Source organism: Phoca vitulina, unplaced genomic scaffold, assembly GCF_004348235.1.
Source record: "Phoca vitulina isolate PV1807 unplaced genomic scaffold, GSC_HSeal_1.0 scaffold56, whole genome shotgun sequence".
Classification (NCBI taxonomy): domain Eukaryota; kingdom Metazoa; phylum Chordata; class Mammalia; order Carnivora; family Phocidae; genus Phoca; species Phoca vitulina.
The window spans coordinates 1422-22642 of NW_022589759.1; the positions used below are offsets into that span (position 1 = coordinate 1422).

Below are 21221 nucleotides of genomic sequence, written 5' to 3' on the forward strand. Positions count from 1 at the left end.
CAGGCATAGCACCTGTGTTTTCTTTTCTTTTGTTTTAAAGATTTTATTTATTTAGGAGAGAGAGCATGCTTGGCAGAGGGAGAGGGAGAGGGAGAGGGAGAAGCAAGCTCCCTGCTCAGTAGGGAGCCCAGGTAGGGCTCCATCCCAGAACCCTGGGATCATGACCTGAGCCGAAGGCAGCCACTTAACAGGCTAAGCCACCCAGGCGCCCCTGTTTCCTTTTGTTTTAAATGCACTTTTCTCTTTTATTTCCAGCTGCCTCCCAGCCCCACCCACAGACTGACCTTCCAGGCCAGGCAGAAGGCAACGGTGAACCACAGGCCAGAAACAGCACAGCATGAAGAAGACAGCCAAGCCGAGGTGGTCAGGTGGTCATGGGGGTAGTGATGTGGGAAACAAAAGCAAAAGAAATGTAGCTTAAATTAAATCTCCTTACAGCTTGCGGCCCACAGATGGATACTTGAAACATGCGGAGCGTGACCTTCCTCAAGGAACTCACGGCCACTTTAGTGCCTTAATGTTTATGTTTTACTGAAGACTAGAAGTAACCTTGTCTTGCCAGCAGCTGGCCCCTGAAGGTCCTAAGAGCCTCGCTTCCAGATTCCTTGGAGACTTGTGCTATCCCTCACCCCTACTAATTAGAAAGTATGATCAGTCACTCCTCACAATCCCAGTACAGCTCTTTCTGCCCACAGGTCCTGTTCTGGGAGCAGGGAAGAGGTGACGGTGTACGCAGGGAGAGACAGGAGGCCCCTGACTCCCCTGACTAGGCTCTGAAACTATTCCTGGCAGGTGGAGATGCTGAGACAGAGCAGAACAAGTGATAGGGGGACAAACCAAGATGGCACAAGAGTCTCAAGGCCACAAGCTTCCTGGTCAGTTCTCAATAAAAGACTGCCACTAGAAGCCCTCATTAGCAACCCACTCAGGACCCCTCTCACTCTAGAGAGCTTTTTTCTTTCCTTTCTGTTCTCACCTTCACTTAATAAGCTTTCACTTTGCTTCACCCTTTTGTGTTAGGAAGATTCATTCTTGGACTCCGTGAGACAAGACCCCTGAAACCCTGTAACTGTAGGAGGGAGGAGAGAAGGCTGCCCCCATCCCAGTCTGAGTTGCTGTCACTGGATGGTGCATCCTCAAGGTCAGGGGGCCCTGGCTCCCCCAGGCCAGTGCTCACAGAGGGAAGAGATAGTGATAGGGACTGCCAAACCCTCAGACACTGTGAAAACACTGTCTCTCAAAAGGGAGGCCCCAACTCGGGCCCACCAGGCTTCTGGACGTGGGGCCCACAGGCCACACCCACCAGCAGAGGCTGTTGGAGCTCTGGAAGACTGGGGCTGTCCGTGGCTGAGGAGAGGATCCTGAAATGGTTTCTGTCCATGGCCATAGGTCGGGACCTCCTGGGCCCCTGTACTGACAACCACCCTCCCCCCGCGACAGACCCTGGAGCCCCGGAAGCCTGCAGATGATGGAACTCCGTGAGCTCCGCGCTCCCCCGGACCCGGGCCTAGGGACTGGGGGTCGGAGCCCTCCACTGGGCTCCCCCTAGAAGACACATAAAATTAACCATCCCAGGGCCTACTTCTAGATTTTATATTAAATTATATTGATAAGACTATATACTTACTTGCCAAACCGAACAGCTTTAACATTAACTTTATAAGAAATGTTAATATCTGACAGGCTAGCCTACCCACAATTATTTTCAAGGTTCCTTGCTATTCAAGTTATTTTTACACTTTTTTTTTTAAATATTTTATTTATTTGACAGACAGAGACACAGCGAGAGAGGGAACATAAGCAGGAGGAGGGGGAGAGGGAGAAGCGGGCTTCCCGCTGAGCGGGGAGCCCGATGCGGGGCTCGATCCCAGGACCCCGGGATCATGACCTGAGCCGAGGGCAGACGCTTAACGACTGAGCCACCCAGGCGCCCCTACACATAATCTTTTTAACCAGCTTGAAAAATTCCACAAGTTAAATTGTTATTTTTATTGGAATACATTAACATCTGGAGACCCGATGTATTTATAACACTGAGTATTTCTATTGGAGAGCACATTATGCCTTTCCATGTGCTTCTTTTCTTTCTGTCACTATCCTTTTGAATTTTTCTTATTTGTTGCCAAGTCTTAGTTTGGGAAGTTTTTTTTGAAGGTGTCGTAGTTTTGTTTTAGTTTTGCTACTTAATGGGTCCTTTTACTCCACTGTATCTTATCCAACAGGAAGAGACCACCTTGCAAGTGCATCCTACTTTACCAACTTCTTTACTATCCCAGCAGGAGGAAGGATGGTGTCCTAGCAACAGCCTGGCCAATGAGAGACAGTCATAGCTCAGCCAATGAGAAGTCAGGACACTTCAACTCCCTTTACTCCGGTGAACATTTTGTTTTTAATGGCCTTCCCAAATCTCCCTTCTCCTCTCTAAAAGAGTAGCCCTCTCCTTTGTTCCGAGGACTAGCCTGTGTTTTTGCCGTGGTTTGCTAGTCCTGGATTGCAATTCTCTGCTATTCCAGGATAAAGCCATTTCTGCTGGTAAGATAACTAGCAGCTTTCTTTTTAAGGTTAACGGTGAGCACTTGAAGAGCGAGATGTTGTCTTTTTAAAATCTCATGTTCTTTGAGCAGTGAAGCCAACAACAGGGACCACATAGATGCTCCTGCACAAGATCGACCAGCAACTCTGCGCCGACCCAAACATCTGCCACTACACAAATGGTCTCACAATTTCTAGAAGCTCCCCACTCTCTTACTGTTCGCTCTACTCCCAAACTCCCACCCAGCACTATTCTCGTGGGAACTTGAGAGGTCTATGGGCCCTTTAAAGGTCTGATCGGCCACTCCCTTCATCACGCCAGGGGGAGCAGTCCACTTAGCTGGGCAACTTTGCCTGGAATCTGGTGGTCCTTCCACGGTAACAATTCTGGAGTTAGGAGGCCTACTTTAAGTACCAGGAAATCATGTTATGTTTTTGTGATCAAAACTTAGTAAGGGCCAGAAACACTATTCCCATTTTATCTGCTGAAAGCCAGCAGGTCTTAAACTGGCCCACTTCTGTGGACCCACTGTCCTTACATTTGGTGCATTTTTATGCAAAATACTTGTATTTTTTTCAGGTTTTTTTTTCTTCGATTTTATTTATGTCTTCTTACTTCTGATAACTTTTTTTTTTTTTAATATGGAACACTTCACAAATTTGCATGTCATCCTTGAGCAGGAGCCATGGTAATCTTCTCTGTATCGTTCCACTTAAGTATATGTGCTGCCGAAGCCAGGGCTACTTCCGATGACTTTTAGACCTACATTATTTAAATATGCTTTTTACTCACAAATGCCACTTCTACTTTTAGTTTAAGAATTCTCTGAGTGGGAAAAAGGGGCGCCTGGGTGGCTCAGTCGTTAAGCGCCTGCCTTCGGCTCAGGTCATGATCCCAGGGTCCTGGGATCGAGCCCCACATCGGGCTTCCTGCTCAGTGGGAAGCCTACTTCTCCCTCTCCCACTCCCCCTGCTTGTGTTCCCTCTCTCGCTGTGTCTCTCTCTATCAAATAAATAAATAAAATCTTTAAAAAAAAAAAAAAAAAAAAGAATTCTCTGAGTGGGAGCACCTGAGTGCTCAATTAGTTAAGCATCTGTCTTTCGATTTCAGCTCAGGTCATGATCTGAGGGTCTTGAGATTGAGCCCTGCGTGGAGCCCCACATTGAGCCCTGATCCAGGCTCCTCACAGGGCATGGAGCCTGCTTAAGATTCTCTCTCTCTCTCCCTCACCACCGCCCCCCCCACCCCCGCTCTTGCTCTCTCTCTCTCTCTCTCTCTCTCTCTCTCAAAAAAAAGAAAAAGAATTCTCCGAGTGCTTTTCTAATATACTTATTATTCCATTTGTTGGGTTTAAACCTTTGAGCCGTATAGACTTTATTTGGTGTCTATACATTGTCTCATCACACATTACTGAATTACATAGTTGTCCCCTGAATGTAATGCGATGTTCGTTGTGTACTAAATGCTCATATATAGCTATTGCTAAAGGTGGATTTTACAAGGAAGGGCACAGGTGGCCTAGGAGACCCTTCCAGAGCCTGAAAGTCTGTCAGGACACAGGACGGCCAGGTCCATCCTAAAGACCAGACCTGCCGTCAGCTCAATGCGCTGTGCTCAGCCTGGGATGCAGGACACTCTGCTCGGTCTCCTGCCGTGCGCAGCCTTCACCAACGTGTGGGTACGGAAAAGAATCAATGAAAACGGCCATACTACGCCTGCGTGCTGGGGCTTCTTGACAGACACGCACTGGACTCAGAGCAGCCAATCCCCGCGGGGTGGGGCGGGACCGCCCACGGGGGTGGAGTTCTGCCAATGACTGACACACACAGCTGGCCCTACGCTCCGCCCCATTAGACCCTTTCTGACCGCCAATTGGAGGGAACAGTTTCATTGCAGCGCTGATTGGTGGCTTCTGCCTGACAGGGCAGTACAAGCCGGTGTCTCGCGCGCTGAGGCGTCTCACTTCGCACCGGGCGGGAAGCGCGCAGGGGCTCCGCGAGGGCGCCAGACCAGGGTGGGCAGTGAGGGAGGCCGGGGAGACTGACGGGAACACGGAGGCCTTTGCCGTGCCCTGTGAAAACCTTCTAAACCCTGACTCTGAAACCTTCAAATCCCACCCGGGAGACCCTAGATCCCCTCACCCTGGCTGGCTCCAAATCCCCTCAGCCTCAAGGGACACCAAGTCTCGCCTCCTTAAGGGAACCCGATTCCGCTGCCTTGGTGGGACCTCACATCTCGGCGTGAGACCCCAGAGCACCTCAGCTGCAGAAACCTCAAATCCCTTCACCCAGAGAAACACTAAATCCCTTAATACTTAGACCCCAAAATATCCTGAGTAACACAAATTGCCCTCAGCCTGAGGCACCCCCAAAACCCTCAGCCTGAGACACCCAAAACGTAGCACCCGCAGAGAACAAATTTCCCCAGCCTCAGAGACCCTAAATACCCTCAGCCTGTGAACTCTCAAATCCCTTCAGCTTCACAGACCCCAGGTAACCTCCAAGTCAGAAAACCTAAAACCCATTAATGAGAGACTCCAAATCTTAGAATGAGAGACCTCAAATTCCCTCAGTCTCGAAGATCCCAAATCCTCTCAACCTAAGCATTCTAAATCTCTCCAGCCTGAAAGACCCCAAATCTTGTCCTGAGAGACTGCCAATACCATCAGCCTGAGGAACCCCAAATGTCCTCTGCCTGATGCCCCAAATACCCTTGACATGAGAAACCCCAACCCCCTCACCCTGAGTGAGACCAAATCCCCTCACCCTGAGATCTCTCTGTCCCTTAGAGATCGAGCCTGTTTATACCAGATTTTTCCAGAATCCCCAGGGGGACATCCCAAAAAACCCTTCTTTGAGAAATAATCACTTCCTGTCCCTGGAACAGAGCTGTGATAGTCTGTCCCCAGTCCCGGCATTCAGGGACCCCCAGGTCTCCTTGGTGCTCTTCTGGCCTTGCACCTCAGGACTCCCATCAAACACCCACAGCCACATCCTTCAAGGAGCCTGTGCGACCTTTTCCTCAGATGGGCCAAACTGCAGTGGAATAAAAGAAACAAAATCTAGCTGTTAGGATGGTCTGTCACTGCCAGTAGGGATTCTTCCATCCCACCAATACCCCCAAACCTTCCCTGCATCTTTTAATCCTCTCTGGGGTCCCCACATCTTCTTGTTCTGGACACCCCGCCCAAATGGAGAAGACAGACGTGGCTCTGGGCAGTGGTCTGGGCTGTCACCCTCTCTCAGCACCTTCTTCTTCCACAGGCCTTGGGGCAGAGAGACTCATGGGGCCATTGCCAGCCTCAGAGTCAGAGCAAGGCCTGCCGGGAGGTCCCAGCACCATGAGCCTCAACAGGTCCCCAGAGGAGACCCCTGAGAGAGACTCAGGGAGAACAGGATGGAAGCCCACGGTGAGAGGTGTGGGAGAAGCTGGGCTCCAAGCATGTCTGTAGGAAGGATGAGGAGGGGGCCTGGTGACAAGGCGCTGGTCCCTGGAGGACCACGGACTCCTGGCCTACATTCTCTGCGTATGGACACAGGAGGGGGGCACTTGCTCCTTTACAGGATGGGGCTTGGGGGGAGGGGCACAGGACAGTACCATCAGCAATTGCTCTCTGTCAGGAGAGAGCTAGTAAAACGCTCAGTGTTTGTTCAGTTAATCGGGACACCATCAGGAAGGAGAGAAGCTCTTTACCCTTGCTTCACAGAGAGCACTCTGAGGAATGGGGGAATGCACTACATTTAAGGTGGAGGAGAAGGCCCAGCTCGAAATCCCAACTTGTATTAGTAAGTCACTGATGGAATCTCTTATTTTCTCTAGGCCAGAGATGCTTTCAAAGACATTTCCATATACTTCTCCAAGGAAGAATGGACAGAGATGGGAGACTGGGAGAAAATCCGATATAGGAATGTGAAAAGGAACTATGAAGCGCTGATTACGATAGGTAACCAGAAGTGCTGGGCGCTGACAAGACTGGAAAACATGAAACAGGCCTTCAGTCCCTGTATTAGTTTGCCTCTTGGGTGGCTCTGTCTGCTCACAGTTCCCTTCTGTGTGAAGACAAATCTGGAGCAAAATTTTGTTCTTTCCTATCAGTGTAGGGCTCGTACTGGCAATGCAGAGCTCACCTCTCGCCTTGCTTTAGACTCTACCAGCTCATCCAATTGAGTCACACTGACTGGGTGGTGCTGTCCATTGCCACTGTGCTTTGTTCCTCCTCCTAGCCCTTCCCTTTTAGGACAAGAATTTTGCTTCTTTCCAGGTCTCAGAGCCCCTCGACCAGCTTTCATGTGTCACCGCAGGCAGGCCATCAAACCCCAAGTAGATGACACTGAGGATTCTGATGAAGAATGGACACCAAGGCAGCAAGGTGAGGGGCCAGGAAGATTTTGAGGTTTCCTCCTGAAACCCAAGGTTTAGGTCTCAGCTGCATCTCAGAAGTTAACAAAGGAAACTATTTCCTCAACAACATAAATGCAAGATACAAAACAGCATGGGGTGCCTGGGTGGCTCAGTCGTTAAGCGTCTGCCTTCGGCTCAGGTCATGATCCCAGGGTCCTGGGATCGAGCCCCGCATCGGGCTCCCTGCTCCGCGGGAAGCCTGCTTCTCCCTCCCCCACTCCCCCTGCTTGTGTTCCCTCTCTCACTGTGTCTCTCTCTGTCAAATAAATAAATAAAATCTTTAAAAATAAATAAATAAAGGACACTCCTTTTAAAAAAAAAAGAGATGCAAAACAGCATATCATATAGTAAGAGGCTATTCATATAAAGATTTTAAATGTGGACAATAATTATATTATTTATAAATACATTAATAGTGTATAATAGGTGGTAAATGTATAAAAACAAAAGAAATGCCAAATTCAGAATAGTTATCATAAGAGAAAAAGGAAAGGGTGGCAGGTGGCTTTGCTGTGTCTTGCCTAGTTTTCTCTAAGATTTCATTTATTTGAGAGAGAGAGCATGAGAGAGAGCCCGGGTTGGGGGGAGGGGCAGAGGGAGAGGGAGAAGCAGACTCCTCACTGAGCAGGGAACCCGAAACAGGCCAATCCCAGGACCCCGGGATCATGACCTGAGCTGAAAGCAGACGCTTAACCGATTGAGCCACCCAGGCGCCCTACTTTTCTGTTTGTTTGTATTTTTGTTTTTGAATTTTAAAATAGAAATTAAAAGATGTAAAGATAAAAAGAAAAAGATATAAAGATATATAGTAATGTTGAGATAAGGCTGAATGGTGGTGGATATATAGGTTTTCCGGTATGATTCTCCACACCTTTCTATATATTTAAAATTTATCATTTTTTGAAAAAGACTCTTTTCCCTAAACATTATTAGCTAATGAAAGGACGGTTAAAGAAACCTTAATTAGACTGTAAGTCCACCAAAGTGCTAATCTCAGTTATTCTTATTATTCAGTTATTGGATTAAATGTCTTAGAAGAGAATAGGATGAACATATTTAAAGATACATAATTGTTTATGTTTAACCACACACATCTTTTTACCCCAAAATGAACCAGATTCTTTGTCTTAATTCTGGAAGAGCGTTTGAGATAACTATTTTATCTCCCTGATCTTTCCCACATATAACTTACCAGAGCAGCATCAGGCAAATGACATCAGATGCAATCATTACAAAAGAGAACTGAGAAACATTTCCTCTTCTGCCATTCAGACAAGAGAATTTAGAGGAAGAGTCGATCTCCCTAAACTGGAGAAAGCAACTTGGATTAGGTCTATGATTCCATCTATGGATTTCTGATTCCTTAGGCTCTTTTTTTAAATATTTTTTAAATATTTATTTATTTATTTGAGAGAGAGCGAGCATGAGTGGGGGAATGGGCAGAGGGAGAGAAGCAGACTCCCCGCTGATCACGGAGCCCAACACAGGGCTCCACACGAGGCTCGAAATCATGATCTGAGCTGAAACCAAGAGTTGGCTGCTTAACTGACTGAGCCACCCAGGTACCCCAGATTCCTTAGGCTCTTAAAACTAGTGTAAGGGATCTGAAAACACAATGCCTGGTTGTTCACAAAGGTTTTGACATGAAAAGAAAGTCTTCATAGGGAACATATACCCCATGGTTTACCATATATCTACACAGCTTTATCTGGACTCAGCTAAAACCCCTACCCCACTCAATGTTTTCATTTTGGTTACAAAACATAATAACTACATAAATTTACTCTCTTAACGATATTTAAGTATATAACACAGTATTGTTAACTATGTGCACATTCTTGAACAACAGATTTTTAGATCTTTTTCATCTTGCATCACTGAAACTCTATACCCATTGAGCAACAATTCCCCATTTCCTCCCCTCCCCGCCACAGGCCCTGGAAACAACCTGTCTATTCTCCATATCCATGAAGTAGATACCTCATATAAGTGGAATCATGCACTCATGTGATGTTTATCTCAATTAGCATAATATCCTCAAAGTCCATCCATGTTGTAAAATATCACAAGATATCCTTCATTTTTAAGGCTGAATAATATTCCATTGTGTCCATATATGATATTTTCCTTATCCATTTATTTGTCAATAGACATTTAGGTTGCTTCTATCTCTTAGCTATTATGAATAATGCTGCAATGACCATGAGTGTTACCTTCTTGGGTAATTAATCCCATCATGAGGACCACATTCTCATGACCTCGTCTAATTCTGATTACCTTCCAAAGGCCCCATCTCCAAATACCATCACATTGGAAGTTAGGGTTTCACATAGGGATATTTTGGAGAGACATGATTCATTCCATAGCACCCAATTGTTAATAGGGTTACTTGATTTTTTACTATTGAGTTATAGCAGTTCTTTATATATTCTGGATATTAACCTCTTATCACAGATGTATGTTTTACAAGTATTTTTTTCCCTTGCCTAGGTTTGCCTTTTTACTCTGTTGATTGTGTCCTTTGCTGCACAGAAGTTTTTAATTTAGTATGGTTTCATTTGTCTATTTTCTGCTTTTGTTGCCTGTGCTTTTGGTCATAAACAAGAAATTGTCACCCATTCCAATGTCATGAGGCTTTTCCCCTTGTTTTCTTCTAAGTTTTATAGTTTCAGGTCATACAGTTAGGTCTACGGTCCATTCTGAGTTGATTTTTGTATAAGATGTAATATAAAGGTCCATCTTCATTCTTTTTAAGTTTTCATTTTAATTACAGTTAGTTAACATACAGTGTTATTATATTAGTTCCAGGTGTACAATAGAGTAATTTAACACTTCCACACAACAACGTGCACTCATCACAACAAGTGCACTCCTTAATCCCCATCACCTATTTAGCTCATCCCCCCACCCACCTCCCCTCTGGTAACCATCAGTGTGTTCTCCTCTATAGTTAAGAATTTGTTTCTTGGTTTGCTTCTCTCTTTTTTTCCCCTTTGCTCATTTGTTTTGTTTCTTTTTTTTTTTTTTTTTTTTACAGATTTTATTTATTTGACAGAGAGAGACACAGCAAGAGAGGGGACACAAGCAGGGGGAGTGGGAGAGGGAGAAGCAGGCTTCCCACGGAGCAGGGAGCCCGATGTGGGACTCGATCCCAGGACCCTGGGACCGTGACCTGAGCCGAAGGCAGACGCTTAACGACTGAGCCACCCAGGCGCCCCATTTGTTTTGTTTCTTAAATTCCACGCATCAGTGAAATCATGTGGTATCTATCCTTCTCTGACTGACTTATGTCACGTAGCATAATACTCTCTAGCTCCATCCATGTTGTTATAAATGGTATGATTTCATTCTTTTTTATGGCTAATAGTCATGTATATATTATATAGAGATATAGGTATAGATATATTTATATATATATAACATCTTCTTTATCCATTCATCAGTTGATGGACACTTGGACTGTTTCCATAGTTTGGCTATTATAGATATTGCCTGTATAAACATTGGGGTGCATGTATCCCTTTGAATTAGTATTTTTGTATTCTTTGGGTAATATCTAGTAGTGCAATTGCTGGATCATAGGGTAGTTCTATTTTTAACTTTTCAAGGAAACTCCATACTGTTTTCTGGAATGGCTGCACCAGTTTGCATTTCCACCAACGGTGCAAGAGGGTTCCCCTTTCTCCACTTCCTCACCTTGCGTTATTGATTTTAGTCACTGTGACAGGTGTGAGGTGATATCTCATTGTAGTTTTTATTTGTATTTCCCTGATGATCAGTGATGTTGAGCATCTTTACATGTGTCTGTTGGCCATCTGTATGTCTTTTTTGGAAAAATGTCTATTCATGTCTTCTGCCCATTTTTTAATTGGATTATTCATTTTGGAGGTGTTGAGTTTTATGAATTCTTTATATATTTTGGATACTGGCCCTTTATCAGATATGTCATTTGCAACTATCTTTTCTGTAGGCTGCCTTTTAATTTTGTTGATTGCTTCCTTCACTGTGCAGAAGGTTTTCATTTCAATGAAGTGCCAACAGTTTATTTTTGCTTTTGTTTCCCTTGCCTCAGGAGACATATCTAGAAAGAAGTTGCTGTGGCCAATGTCAAAGAGGTTACTGCCTGTGCTCTCTTCCAGGATTTTTATGGTGTTAGGTCTCACATTTAGGTCTTTAATCCATTTTGAATTTATTTTTGTGTTTGGTGTAAGGAAGTGGTCCGGTTTCATTCTTTTGCGTGTTGCTGTCCAGTTTTCCCAACACCATTTGTTGAAGAGATTATCGTTTTCCCATTGGATATTCTTTCTGGCTTTGTTGAAGATTAATTGATCATATAGTTGTGGATTCATTTCTGGGTTTTCTGTCTGTTCCATTGATCTATGTGTCTGTGTTTATGCCATTACCATACTGTTTTAATCACTAGAGCTTTGTAATAGAACTTGAAGTCCAGAATTGTGATGCCTCCAGCTTTGCTTTTCTTTTTTAAGGCATCTTCATTCTTTTGCATGTGGCTATTCTATTTTCCCAGCACCATTTGTTGAAAGGATTGTCCTTTCCCCATTCTGTAGTCTTGGCATCCTTTATGAAGATTATTAAACCATATGGGCTTTCTAGTCTGTTCCACAGATTATATGTCTGTCTTTATGCCAATAATATGTTGTTTTGATTACTGTAGCCTTGTAATATGTTTTGAAATCAGAAAGTGTGAGGCCTCCAGCTTTGTTCTTCTTTCTCAAGATTGTTTTGGTTCTTTGGGGTCCTCTGAAATTTCATATTAACTTTAGGATGACTTTTTCTATTTTTGCAAAAAAAAAAATACCACTTGGGTTTTGATACGAATTGCATTGAATCTGTATATTGCTTTGTAGTGTAGACATTTTAACCATATTAAGACTCCTAATCCATGAACATGCGGTATGTTTCCATTTACTTGTGTCTTTTTTTTTTTAAGATTTTATTTATTTATTTGACAGAGAGAGAGAACACAAGTAGGCAGAGTGGCAGGCAGAGAGAGAGGGAGATGCAGGCTCCCCGCCGAGCAGAGAGCCCGACGTGGGGCTCAATCCCAGGACCCTGGGACCGTGACCCGAGCCAAAGGCAGACGCTTAACTGACTGAGCCACCCAGGCGCCCCTACTTGTGTCTTCTTTAAATTCTTTCAGCAATGTTTTGTAGTTTTCAGTCTATGAATGTTACACCTCCTTGGTAAAGTTTGCTCCTAATTATTTCGTTCCTTTTGGTGCTATTATAAATAGGACTGTTTTCTTAATTTCCTTTTTGGATATTCCAAAATAATTTCTTAATTTCCAATTTGGATTATTGTTAGTACAATACAAATGCAGCTAACTTTTTTATTAAGTTCAATTAGCCAACATCATTAGTTTTTGATGTAGTGTTCAATGATTCATTAGTTGTGTATAACACCCAGTGCTCCATGCAATACACGCCCTCCTTAATACCCATCATCTGGTTACCACATCCCCCCACCCCTTACTAATTTTTTTAAAGATTTTATTTATTTATTTATTTGAGAGAGAGAGCACACATGCACAAGTTGGGAGGGAGTGGCAGATGGAGATAGAAAGGCAGAGAATCTTAAGCAGACTCCATGCTGAGCACAGAGCCCAATGCAGGGCTTGATCTCATGACTCCAAGATCACAACAGGAGCCGAAACCAAGAGTCAGACACTCAACTGACTGAGCCACCCAGGCACCCTAAATGCAACTGATTTTTTAGTGTTAATTTTGTACCCTTCAACTTTGCTGAATTCATTTGTTAGTTCTCACAGGCTTTTTTGTGGAATCTTTAGGATTTTCCACATATGAGATCATGTCATCTGTGAACAAACATAATTTTACTTCTTTCTTTCCAAATTAGATACCCATTATTTTTTTTTCTAATGCCCTAGCTGGGACTTCCAGTACTATGTTGAATAGAAGTAGTGAGAGTGGGCATCCTTGCCTTGTTCTTGATCTTAGAGGAAAAGCTTTCAGTTTTTAACTGCAGAGTGTGATGTGGGAAATAGACTTTTTTATTATGGTGAGGTAATTTCTTTCTATTCTCAGTTTGTTGAGTATTTTTGCCATAGAAGTTCATGGCGTATGTTTTAATATGTGTAATGATAACTTATGAACATAGGATGAAGCATAAATGAGGTTTTGTCTGTTTTTTTTTAACATTTTAGGTCAATTAGTTCATGCCACCAGTAGCAGCATAGGCTTTGATGATAACTTCAGAAACCATTTTCCAATCACCCTTTGATTATCCATGTACTTATCACTCCCTGGTTAAGAACTCTGTGTCTCTAGTGAGAGCCTCTGGAGTTTGGAAATATTTACCAACCAAAACACTGATTTCTTATCACTTTATAGTCAGACCTTCTTGGGTGGCATTCAGAATGGACCAGAATAAACACCAGAAGGTGAGTATTTCCCAAAACCTGTTGACAAGAAAATCTTTCTCATGGATTTAAACACAGGTAAGAGTAGGAGCTGATGCCTTCCTTTCCTGATCTCTTTAGCACAATATCCAATACCATCATCACTTTAATAGCTATTAAGAACAGCAACAATACGGGCGCCTGGGTGGCTCAGTTGGTTAAGCAACTGCCTTCGGCTCAGGTCATGATCCTGGAGTCCCGGGGTCGAGTCCCCCATCGGGCTCCCTGCTCGGCAGGGAGTCTGCTTCTCCCTCTGACCCTCCTCCCTCTCATGCTCTCTGTCTCTCATTCTCTCTCTCTCAAATAAATAAATAAAATCTTTAAAAAAAAAAAAAAAAGAACAGCAACAATATTAGCTACCACTTGTTTTATTTTCACTGTATTTCAGACTTTATTTTAAGCATTTACATGAATAAACTTACTTAAACCTTACAACAACCCTATGAGGTGGGTAATATAAATATCACCATTTATAGCTGAGGAAATTGAGACAAAGACATGTTTGATTATATACCTGAGATCACAGTACCATTGGTAGTGCAATCTAATCCCAAGCTCCTTCTCCAAACCACTTACAAGCTCATTAAAACTTTCAGAGTTTTATAAAATTTACATCATTCCTTTGATGATTCCAACCTCGGTTCTTTTCTATTATGCTCAAGTGAGAGATGAGCTAAGACCCTCTGAATAAGAGAAGCTTACAAATATACTAGCAATTTATACACTGGATGATCCCAGATGAAGGAGATAGGCTCCCCACCCTGAGAGTCTCCCATTCTAATAAGAGGAAGCATCTCCCAGCCCTGAGTAGTTTCAGGTTTGATGATTGAGAAACAACTAATAAAATGACTTTAAGATTTCATATAGGTTACATAATATTCATTAGAAACTCCAGATAGGTATCTGGAACTGATTTAAAATGTTCATACTTGTAGGAGGAAGCAACAACTCCTTCCTTTTGAGCTCTCATTAGGCAACTCTCATTTTGTTCAAAATCATTTGTGTAGACTGTCTCTGCACTGCAGGCTCTTTCTTCTCAGAAGTCCCAGGCCCAGCTTAAGGCACCAGAGGGCCCCTCAATGTTTTCTGCATGAGTAATTCCACATTTACAGATTAAATCAGAAGTAAGAAGGTCAAGGAATGCTAAAAATAATATCTGTGATTTAGATTTTGAACATGGGGACAATTGAGAGGGTAAATTGATAACGGGACTGTAATCTCATATTCATACTATATCAAATAGCTCACCAAACAATTTGATGATCATTATGATATTTTCTGTTCTCTATAACATTAAGAATTAGTACATAGACCAATTTATGGATCAGGAAACTGAAGAGAGCTAGTTGCGGTACAACCTAATTCAAACAAAATTGACAGGAACCAGCTAATCTAATTCCAAATATTCTTTCTTGGATATGGCAAATGGCAAATTTAGCATCCTTTTTTTGTGTGTGTGTGTGTGTTTAGATATATTTCTGCCAACCCTTTCTTTGCTTTCTTCCCCCTCTCTCCACTCTGTCACCTCATTTTCCAGATGTGTGCTGTCCCCTCCATTTGCCTACATTTCCTCCTCCATCAAATGTCCACTAGTTTATAGAAGATCCCCTCTTTTCCTCTACGAGCCCTCATCACCTTCTTTCACAGACCTTACTGATTCCCAAGTAATCGCCCTCCTTCACTCTCGCTTTTATGGAGAAATTTGAGAAATTTAAAGCCATGGGTTCTAGTCTTGAATTCAATACCCACATATGCCCTTTCTTTTCCCTCTAGTATTCAGACTCCCCAGGTATTCCCAAGGGTTGTTGAAGTATTAACTAAAGTTATGCATGTGAAAACACATCATAAGCCTTAAAGGACTAAAGAAATGCATGTTGTCTTTTAATATATGACTCTCACATTGAAGGGAATACCCAGAGCGCCATTAAGTAATGAATCTAGTTTGAAGGAATTACCAGAAACAGCAAAGTTGCTGAACACAAGTGGCTCAGAGCAGGGCCAGAAACCAGTGTCCCCTCCTGGAGAAGCAAGTACCTCTGGACATCACTCCCTACAAAAATTGGGTAAGAAAAAATAATATGGGGACTTTTAGTCCCTCTAATTCCTCCAGAAAGGAGGAATGATGAATACAATGTAGGTATGTGGGACGGACTTTGGCTAGGCCTGGGTTTAAGCTAGACTAACCTGAGACCTGTAGTTAGCATTGAGGCCTTGGACAAATCTTAGAAATTCTCTGAGCTCCTGAATGCTAATCTGAAAAATGAAGATAAGGATGCATGGGTCATATATTGTTTGAAAGCATTAAATTAAACATAAAATAATTGACCCATGCAAGTTGTCCAATAAATCCCTCGGTGATAATAAAGACCATTCTTTCTTGGTGTTGAATGCCCAGGCCCTTGATTGTTCAATGCCTGACATATCATGTGCCTTCAACAAATATTTTCTGAATGAAGAAATATATGAATGAACCATTTTCTAAGAGGAAAGATTGCAAAGATTAACCTGATAATGGGAAGAAACTAAAATTGAATTAGCCATCTATAGTCAGTATGGAGTCTTACTCTCTGAATAGTTTGGGGACGGCAGAGAACAGAGTATATAGAAGGACAGGTAATAATTTATCGGAGGAGATTTCACATTTTCTGACAAAACAGGGACTAACACTCCAGACCCGACCAACCTCACTCACATACTCTTTTCCAACTCAGAACTCAGGAGAAAGGACGTTGAAGTAAAGATGTATAGTCTACGAGAAAGAAAGACCCTTGCATACCAAGAGGTCAACGAGCCCCAGGATGATGACTACCTCTGTAAGTGACCATCTTGGCCCACTCTCAAAGGAACTTGTTCTCTCCTGGTACAGTAACTTTGTCTTGTCTTTGGGTCCCCAAATCATCCCCTTCCTCTAGTGACTGGGAGTACAGGGTAGAGGCTAAATGATGTGAGTGTTGGGCTCTTTCTGAAACTACTTAAGTCCAGGAACATGCACTAACCCTTTCCTAATCCCTGTTGCTCTCACCTCCAGACTGTGAGAAGTGTCAGAACTTCTTCATCGACAGCTGTGCTGTTCATGGGCCCCCTACTTTTGTAAAGGACAGTGCAGTGGATAGGGGGCAACCCAACCGCTCAGCCCTCACTCTGCCCCCTGGTCTGAGAATCAGACCATCAAGCATCCCTCAGGCTGGGCTTGGAGTATGGAACGAAGCATCTGATCTGCCATTGGGTCTACACTTTGGCCCGTATGAGGGCCAAATCACAGAAGATGAAGAGGCAGCCAACAGCGGATACTCCTGGTTGGTGAGAATCGTCTACTTCTTCCCCCATCTTCTGGCTTCCCACATCCCTCCTGTGGATTGGTAGGACATCACCTTCTACGTGGATGGGGATAACATGGTTAGCTGTGTGTACTGAGTGGACTTTGCATGAACCTGCAGCTCCTACTTAAAGATCAGAGGGTAAGAGGGAGCACAGTGATACAGAAACAAACAGGAGGCTCCCCCCTTGCGGGACCCCTGCTCTGCGTTGACGAAGTGACTCAGATGTATAGATGATGACTGAGGAGCACATCATGTGGTCACATTGGGGATTGATTCCATGCATGCTGAAAGAGCATTGACTGCAAGAGAGTAAAATAATCCCTCTATTACCTCCCCACCAAAACAAAACAAAACAAAAAGTCTTTAATTTCTCTTTCTCAAACTCAGATCACCAAAGGGAGAAACTGCTATGAGTATGTGGATGGAAAGGATAACTCTTGGGCCAACTGGATGAGGTAAGGCCAACAGGGTTCTGGGTTCTGAAGAGGACATTCATCTCTCACAAACCCATGCTCCTTTCCTTCTTGTCATGCCTCCCTCAATGGTCTCCCTCAATCCTCGGTTCCTCTTTTTTCTCCTTACAATGCTCTTTCATTTCAAGAGATGGTTTTGGAAAAAAGGAGCTGAGAACATAGTATATGTCCTCAAAATATGCTAGATAAAATTTGGACACTGAAAAAAACCCTGAGGAGCCTAGACTCATGAGGAACACTGGATTCACACTTTAATTTATCTAATCAATATTCATAAGCACTTACTATGTTCCATAGTGGAGTTCATTACTTAAACATATTATACAACCCATGTCCTATTGAAGACATATTGCAGGTAGACAGTAGACAATTGATTATAGGAACATTTAACTATAATTTCCCTATTTTTCAAGAGGTATACAGTGTAGGGGTAACCTAAAACAAGGGATCTTTAATCCATGAGGGCAGCAGCTCTTCCTAGCCTCAGTTCTAGTAGAACTGGTTCGGAAGCCTGTGTAGAAATGGGCTGCAGTATGGCCACCGGCCTCTGTGCTTCATGATCCAGCCCCTTTCCTTGAGGGGCTCACATGTTCCCAGGGGATGAATTATGTGAGTAAAATATTGTTTTTCTGTGTTATTGTGCAAAGACAGAGCTCCGAGGTTCTGTGGGAACTTTGGGGAGGCATGCTTCAGATACAGTGTGGGGAGACTGGAGAAAGACCTCTCAAAGGAAGATAGATTTGGGCTGAGTATGGAATGATGTGTAGTGATCTAGAAGCAGAGTCCATGATCAAACACCAAGTTCTATGGTATCAAGCACCAAGTTCTATGGTATAAACTTAATTTAAAGTTTAGAGAAACTAGATGTCACTGGGTTTTGTGACCAATCAAGGTGGCGGTGAGTCTGGAATTAGGATTTGGAAAATGGTTAAGCAGGCAAGGGAGAAAGCCTTCTAGGCAGGCTAAGGGCAGTAAGCAGAACTTGGAGATGGGAATTCATATGATATCGTGATGGAGGCTTGAGTATGAACTGAGCGTTCCTGAGGAGGAGTGGGTGAGTGGGCAGCATCACAGCATGGAGGCCTTCAGCATCAGGGGTGGATCTGACAGGTAGTGGGAACTTATCTCCTGTGGTTCTCTTTCCCAGGTACGTGAACTGTGCCAGGGATGACGAGGAGCAGAACCTGGTGGCCTTTCAATATCATAGGCAGATCTTCTACCGAACCTGCCGGGTCATCAGGCCAGGCTGCGAATTGCTGGTCTGGTATGGGGACGAGTACGGCCAGGAGCTGGGCATCAAGTGGGGAAGCAAGTGGAAGAGCGAGCTCACGGCAGGGAAAGGTGGGCACCACTGCTCTTCAAAACAGAAAGGAAAGGAAGAATTCTCCTTGGCAGTTTCCACAGTCCAGCTCTTTTTTTTTTTTTTTTTTTTTTTTTGTTAAGATTTTATTTATTTATTTGACAGAGAGAGACACAGCGAGAGAGGGAACACAAGCAGGGGGAGCGGGAGAGGGAGAAGCAGGCTTCCCGCTGAGCAGGGAGCCCGATACGGGGCTCAATCCCAGGACCCTGGGATCATGACTTGAGCCAAAGGCAGATGCTTAACGACTGAGCCACCCAGGCGCCCCTCACAGTCCAGCTCTTAAGTAGAGTAAAATCCTGTCTAAAGTCAGTACAATTGCAATTCAGAAGTTTCAGAAATAAGGATTCATTTCAAATGCATTGGACTCTTGGGAACAATTTTTAAATTTTTAATTTTTGTTCTGATTTCTTAAATACTTCATGCACAAAATATATAATAGAATATACTGATAAAAAAATTAGAGGCAAAAAACAAGTTTTCAATCACCTACCAGCCTCTCACCAAGGCAGTTTCTTCTGCCCTTTTAGCTCTTTCTTCTTAATTTGCTCAATATTTCTAGGTGATATGTGTATGTTGGTGTGTATTCACTCATAATTCAGTTAGCTGTCATGTGAGTTCCTACTCTGTGCCAGACAGGCTTCCAGGAACTAGAGGTACAGACTGAACAAGATTTTCAGAATCACTGCTCTTCAGCAGCTGATGACTGAATGAATGAGGGAAACACACACATACATATGAATGCGTGTGCGTAACATCACACAGCAATTAGTGCTTTGAAAGTAAAACTAGTCCTCAGAAAGTGTCTGGGGACCAATGTGAGGGAAGGGTGGGGTGCAACAGAGCTTGGACAAGGAAGGACTCTCTCAGGAGATAAGATTTGAGATGAGCAAACACCTGTGAGCAAAGGATTCCAGGCAGAGGGGACCCGCGAGGACAGTTGCCCCGAGGCACAAGAGAGGTGGGGTGTGAGTGGTGTGTGGCTGAGAACCCACTCGGATGGAGGAAGCATAGAGTGTAAGAATGGAAGTCAGACAGATATGTAGACGCCCTAGGGCCTGTGGTCCACGCTGACACCCTGGGGGTTTTCCTGACCGAGATGGAACAACTGGGCAGTTTTCAACTGGAGAGTGACATGTTCTCTGTTTTAAGATGATGCTTTGGTTAATTTTGGAGAAAGACTGCAGTGGGGAATCCCCTCCAAGATTACATCATCTCTAAGTGAAAGAAGGCAGCAGATTGGCAGAAGATGTATGGCAACTGGGGGTGTGATATGTATCCTCATAATTGGTTGGGAAAATATTTTGCAACAGGACTTCCTATTGTATTGGAAATGGGCTAAGACTGAATGATATAAATACAGTATGAAGGGCATATGTTTATGTTATGATTTGTGGAAAACTAAAAGAGAAGCAATTTATAACCTAGTTAGGGCAGCAGGAACCAGAGCTCTTTAGTCCAGGAGACCTGCGCCCCTGTGTCGTCCAATCTAGGTCCCACTTTCTAATAGAGATCCAGACACATATTGGTCCTCAGTTAAATATGTCTTTTTAAACGGGGAGACTCAGGCTCATGTTTACTCACATATTCCATCTAAGTCATCAAGAGAGTTGTAGCCTCTCAAAGGAAGGAAATCACTAAAGACACTGTCACAGAGTCATACGACTTAGAACGCACTTGTATGTGGGGAAAGGTCACTGTCCTTCCATCCGTATAAGGAGGGGAGCTGCCTCAGATGCCACTTGAAGTTACCTAGTCTGGGCGATACATAGAAAAGGCCCTTGATACGGGCTTTCTGGATTTATGAGGGAGACGTAGTGAGTAAAAATGGAATGGAAAAGTGAAGGAACACTCGGCGGGAGACAGAGTTTGCACTGTCAAAACAATAAAAATGAGTACTGGGGCGGCCTCACCAGGAGACAATGCATACAACACAGGCAGTTGTGTCAACAACTACCTGACCAAAAATTTCCTCTTTCAGCAGAACCAAAGCCAGAGATACATCCATGTCCTTCCTGCTCTCTGGCCTTCTCCAGTCAGAAATTCCTCAGCCAACATTTGGAACGCAATCATCCTTCTCAGATCTTCCCACAAATATCTGCAAGAGAATATTTCCAACCAGAGGATCCCTGCCCAGGCGATCAGAATCAGCAGCGGCAGCAATATTCGGATCCGCAGAGCTGGAGTGACAAAGCTAAAGGCCAAGAGGTCAAAGAAAGTTTCAAACCTTTGCTTAAAAGTGTAAGGCAGAGAAGAATTTCAAGGGCCTTTTCCACCCCATCCAAAGGACAAACGGGGAGTTCTGCAGTGTGTGAGGGAATGGTGGAGGAAGAGCCCAGCACAGGCCAGAAATTGAATCCAGAGGAGACAGGAAAATTATTCATGGGGGTAGGAATGTCAAGAATTATAAGAGTCAAATATAGAGGCTGTGGGCAAGGCTTCAATGATAGGTCACATCTCAGCAGACACCAGAGAACACACAAAGAGGAGAAGCCCTCTGTTTGCAAGGACTTGAGGAGAGAGTTCGGTCATAAGTCAGTCCTTATTACACACCAGAGGACACACACAGGGGAGAAGCCCTACGTTTGCAGGGAGTGTGGGCGAGGCTTTACACAGAGGTCAGATCTCATCACACACCAGAGGACACACACAGGGGAGAAGCCCTACGTTTGCAGGGAGTGTGGGCGAGGCTTTA

The 21221-nt window shown here is 43.9% G+C and overlaps 1 protein-coding gene, 1 non-coding gene and 1 pseudogene across 2 annotated transcripts; 1 reads left to right on the forward strand and 2 right to left on the reverse strand.

Annotated features, from left to right (window-relative positions):
• Positions 1-272: 272 nt before the first annotated feature.
• On the reverse strand, positions 273-1381 carry LOC116622969 (annotated as a pseudogene).
• A 1787-nt stretch (positions 1382-3168) lies between these two features.
• On the reverse strand, positions 3169-3274 carry LOC116623084. Its single transcript, XR_004297672.1, has one exon. It is a non-coding gene; the product is annotated as a U6 spliceosomal RNA (small nuclear RNA).
• Positions 3275-5873: 2599 nt separating this feature from the next.
• PRDM7 (PR/SET domain 7) lies at positions 5874-20771 on the forward strand. The gene is given in 11 exon segments (XM_032389790.1): positions 5874-5949; positions 6360-6476; positions 6795-6902; positions 13306-13355; positions 15280-15436; positions 16085-16186; positions 16402-16673; positions 17081-17148; positions 18314-18454; positions 18456-18507; positions 20511-20771. Coding segments are annotated over 11 exon segments (1404 nt in total).
• Positions 20772-21221: the final 450 nt, after the last annotated feature.